Below are 5,578 nucleotides of genomic sequence, written 5' to 3'. Positions count from 1 at the left end.
TATTTATATAGCATTTACATTTTTTTTTTTATTGCTTAGATGGGTGGACGAGCTCACAGCCCACCTGGTGTTAAGTGGTTACTGGAGCCCATAGACATCCACAACGTAAATGCGCCACCCACCTTGAGATACAAGTTCTAAGGGCTCAAGTATAGTTAAATTACCTTACTTAATTAAAATTAAGTATAGTTAAATTAATCAAGTATAGTTAAAAATTATTTACATTAAAGCATCGTAATCTAAGTGGTGACAGGTGCTCAAACTTGAACTTGAAATCCTTTGTGAGGCAAAATCATGTTCAAAGATTCCGTTACAATACATACATACGTCTGAAGCTAATAAAAGCGTATTAAAAAGAAAATGAACGAAACATAGTCATGTAAATTTAATAATTGTAATATTCAGTAGAAAAGTGGCAGTTGTCGCGAACGTTAGCCGTTTGGCCATCGTCCAGCTTTATATTTAAACTGTACACAAGCAACTGACATTTTATGAAGGAGTTTTGTAACATTCTGTACGTGCACATTACGAGTTCGCAACGTTTTGCAAAACTAATTTCGAAGTGGACATTTTTCATGTAGCTGCTATCGAAATTAGAGGGGTTTATAAGTCACTAAGCATTCACGGGGTTCCATTAACGGCGCTTTTAGGCACCACAAGCAGCGGTCACCGTCCTCGTCGAACGCGTCGCTTGCGACGAAGGGCTCGACGAGCGAATTAACCCATAGACACAGCCCACTGAGTTTCTCGCCGGATCTTCTCAGTGGGTCGCGTTTCCGATCTGGTGATAGATACGTCGAAGCACTGCTCTTGTCAGTGTTAGCAACGTCATCAAGTTTGAGCCCCGTGAGCTAACCTACACACGTTAGGGCGAAGCTGAAATAGCCTCTCAAGGTTATCAGCATAGGTACGGAAAAAAAAATTCACGGGGTCTTTCAGTTTTACTCATTGGTATTGATTGATGCAAAGAATCGTCTGTACGTTGAAGATATTTATTAAAAATATCAAAGAGCGATCGTATATATAGAAGTACGTCTGTCTGTATGTTTGTTAGTTTGAATGCTTTTTCGAACATCACGAAATAATGATGGGATTAATAATGCAACATTTTTCATGTGATTGGTGAAAATTCACATTGTTCAAATTTAAATAGCTGAAGATATATCAATAGCTGATGTAAAGTAGTGATATTCTATTTCAAATATATAGATTCGCTGCATTAAATTTAGACTTAATAATATATTATATAATTCATACATTTTGTAGGCAGCGGCTTGGCTCTACCTCTGGCATTGCTGAAGTCCATTGCGACGGTAACCACTCACCTGCTAGGAACTGTTTTGAAACTGACAGACGTGCTTGAGCGTGCTTAAACTTGATTTACATAGTAAAAATTATTTGTAATTAATTTTCATGTAAAATCACTACATACTACTACTATTACTACTAATATAAACTCAATTTAATTTTAAATGTACATTAAAATAAAGCTCCGAAAGTAAATGTGCTTAATGTGTCATTTACGTTTAAATAAACTGCAACACGTGTGCACCTGCTCAACTGGGCTACAACTGTCTCCTTGTGAAACTAAATATATACTATACTGAATACTACATCGGTAATCATGACTGTCGTGTTAGACAATTATTTAAATTTACAATTATATTGCGTTGGAAAAGCAGTTTGTTATTACAATTAAAGAAAATAACAATTACGGGTTCATTATTTGTTTCGGTTGAGGCCCCGGAATTAATCTTAATGAGAGCAGCGTAGTGTCGGGTCATTGGCGCAAATCTTGGCGTAGGCCTGTTTCTGCTGAAGACAATGATGAAGCAATAAGACCTTCTTGGCGTAAACGATAAGACATCTCGTGTAATGTGCCGAGCGATGCGGCCTTGTCGATATTCAAATCCCGCAGATAGGTATCTTTTTTTATATATATACCCGCAATTAATATAATTTGCGCAAATACTATATAATCAGACAAATATCTCAAGTCTCAAGCTGGATCATTGAGGTTGTGAATTTTCACCGAAAATCACTTCATATGAGGAAGGTTGTGAAATCACTCATACGCCTATGGAATTTAAAATAGGTTTTTTCACTGGTGGTAGGACCTCTTAAGAGTCCGCGCGGGCAGGTACCACCACCCTACCTATTTCTGCCGTGAAGCAGTAATGCGTTTCGGTTTGAAGGGTGGGACATCCGTTGTAACTATACTTGAGACCTAAGAATTTATATCTCAAGGTGGGTGGCGCATTTACGTTGTAGATGTCTATGGGCTTCAGTAACCACTTAACACCAGGTGGGCTGTGAGCTCGTCCACCCATCTAAGCAATAAAAAAAAACATACACACACACACACAATGAAAAAATGTTTTATGCGTCTCATTTCAGAACTTTCTAGCTTTTCAATGAAAATCGGAACGGTCTAGAAAATGAAGATAATTATGCAAGATACGTAGGTTATATATTTTAACTGCTTGCAGAAAACCTTTGTGAGTAGATAGCTCGAATGAAAATTGCAGTTTCTGTATGTAACTTCGTCCATATTTCAATACGTGTCGTTATTGTGTTTATAAACTCTTACATGTAAGCTAACATGAACTAATAAATTTAATCAGTCTTCTTGACAGTGTGTTATTTTTGTAAAATATTTTGTAGAAAACCAGTCGTTATTTTAGTAGGTACCTTTTGATAAAACCAACACTAACAAATGGTAAGATTCTCGAAAATAGAGCGGTTATCTTTTAAACATCCAGAATAACCGGAAAGTACTAAACTGACTGCATTGAAACCAGCACGCATGCATAGCAAATGTCAATCTCAAACCTCAGTGTTGACAGTCACATTATGTTTAGATTTCTAAATTGTAAATGACTAATATTTTGCCAATTGAATTGACTAATTTAATTTCATGCTATTTGATTAATGTTCCAAATTCTTTTCATTTGTGTTTTTCATGAGTTTCAACTCATTACTTGTGCGAATAACACGATATTTGTTTGTTCTACGGTTTTTTGTAAATATTTCATGCTAAAAGTGGATTGTGCCTACTGTGCTATATATCAAAAGAAAGCTTGTTTATTGGACTACATATTGGTGAAATCAGTTTTCCAAAATACATAAAAACCTGTGAGTAGCAATTGAAAAACTATATTATTATTGAATATTAACGGCCGACCGCGCCACAGACTGAATGCAACCTTAAAGTAAGCGTCCCAAGAGCATAAACTCTGATATTAGCACATACAAATACATTATGGCGCCACCGGCAAAGAAAAAATGTTCTGGGTGTAAAGAAAATATTGAAGACCGAAGATTCTTACAATGCTCCAAATGTAATAGATTGTACGATTTATTGTGCGCAAATGTTCCCGAAACACGGTTCTATAGTACGATGACGGAAGACCATAAAAAGAAATGGATTTGTCAGCTATGCAAGTCGCAACAACCAAAGGGTGATAACACGGATTCACCTGCGCGAACAGGAAGAGATGACGATAACTTTTCCGAGTCAGAGAACAATGTGACATTTCGTAAGAACAGCAATGTGAAAATCTGTCCATGCATTTCAGCTGATGAAATCCGTAAAATCTTTAGAGCCGAGTTCCAAAGTTCAATGAGGCAAATAACCGAAGGAAACATTACTCAACTACAAGAGATGAAGAAAGTTATCGCGGAGTTCAAGGCGTCCATAACTTTCTTTAACGAGCAATTTGAAGAAATGAAAAATGAGGCGTCTATTCAGAAAACAATAGTTGAGAACCTACAAAAAGAAAACGAGCAACTAAAGACTAATAATCTCGAAATTACTGCCAAACTGAGGACTTTGGATCAACAAATGAGAGCGGCAAACGTGGAGATACATTGTGTACCGGAATTTAAAACGGAATCGTTGATATCAACGGTTAAACAACTTGGTAACGTTATAAACCACCCTGTCCAGGACACTGACCTACAATATTGCTCCAGAATAGCAAAACTAAATCCTGCTAATCCGCGTCCAAGAGCAATCTTAGTGAAGTTCAGCAGCCCCCGCTTCAAGGAATCTTTTCATAAAGCAGCAATACAATATAATAAAAATAACCCCAGTAACCGACTCAATACAGGCCATCTCGGTATCGCAGAAGAAAAGAAGTCGGCTATATTCATAGCAGAGCACCTGACGCCTGAAAATAAACAACTCCATGCAGCAGCACGCGCAAAGGCGAAAGAATTAAACTACAGGTTTGTGTGGGTTAGGAACGGACGGATATATATAAGAAAAAATGAGGAAAGCAGTCACATCCCAGTGCTAAATAAAAGTGTGTTAGACAATTTAGCAGTTTAAGTTAGCTTAGTATGTTTAATAATTGTGGACTCTAATGCATGTCTTAGTAAATATATGTATCAATAATGGTTACTCATAAAAAAATTAATCATCAAGGATTCAAAACATTTTCGCTTGGACTGTTAAATATACGCTCAATGAATATTGGCTGGGACAAGTTCCAAGAGTCAATGGATACTAATGATCCAGACATTCTTTGTTTATCTGAAACTTGGCTGTACCCTAATACAGATATTGAACCATTTGATTTCGTTAGGAAAGTATATATACAAAGGACATTCACGCTCAAACATAACCTACTCACAACATATATTAATTGTATGTCTAATGCGACACTTTATTTAAGTTCTTGTTCTTTTTTAAATATAAAAATTATAGTATCTTATCTACTAGGTCTTTTTATATTCTCACGGGCTCTATACTTCAGTGTTTCTTTGCTGGCGAGTAGTCTATTTCGTATTACTTCACTATCAAAATGGTTGATTTAGATAATTTAAATCATGAACTCGAAGAGCTAGTCATTTCTCACGCTTATAAATGTCCTTCTCAGCATTGTGATAGGTACTTGAACCCGCACTCAAAGTCTCTTACGATTATACATATGAATATCAGAAGCATAAACAAAAATTTTGACGAATTTTATGTGCTCTTGAGCTCCTTTAGCTTTGTACATGATATTCTTGTGCTGTCGGAGTGTTGGTTGATGAATACTGTACACTTACCAAAACTTGACGGCTTTATCTCATATTCATCGAAAAACGCGAGGAACCAAAATGAAGGGGTAGTTATATATGTAAGAAACACTCTGAAACATGTTATTTTAGAACCATCTTTCACCGATGCCAATTGTTTAATATGTAAAGTTGATGATGAACTTGCTATCATTGGATTGTACAGATCACCTTCTTATAAAAACACAGACAATTTTATTCTTAGCCTAAATAATGCTCTTTTAAATTTATCTTCTTTTAAACATATCGTCATCATTGGTGACGTCAACATTGACATCAAGGCCCATAATAAAGACCCTCATTCGCACGAGTATTTGAACACAACTGCATCTCATGGACTTCTACCTGGTCATTTGTTTCCCACGAGAGGAGATAGTTGTCTGGACCACGTACTCATTAAGTCGAGCCTGGAGTCTACGACTCTTGTCACAGACTCCACTATAACTGATCATTATTCTATAATTTTTAACTTAAACTTCCAACCTATGAGACGGCTCGTTAACAAAATTGGTAC

The 5,578-nt window shown here is 36.4% G+C and overlaps 1 protein-coding gene across 1 annotated transcript; it reads left to right on the top strand.

Annotated features, from left to right (window-relative positions):
- The first annotated feature begins 3,187 nt into the window (after window positions 1-3,187).
- LOC149503574 (uncharacterized) lies at window positions 3,188-5,356 on the top strand. Its single transcript, XM_089730765.1, has one exon. It carries the CDS (start codon window positions 3,263-3,265, stop codon window positions 4,331-4,333), a length of 1,071 nt encoding a protein of 356 aa, XP_089586891.1. The 5' UTR covers window positions 3,188-3,262; the 3' UTR covers window positions 4,334-5,356.
- Window positions 5,357-5,578: the final 222 nt, after the last annotated feature.

Source organism: Bombyx mandarina, chromosome 01 (assembly GCF_030267445.1).
Source record: "Bombyx mandarina strain Sakado chromosome 01, ASM3026744v2".
Classification (NCBI taxonomy): Eukaryota; Metazoa; Arthropoda; class Insecta; order Lepidoptera; family Bombycidae; genus Bombyx; species Bombyx mandarina.
This window is presented reverse-complemented; position numbering and strand designations above follow the sequence as displayed.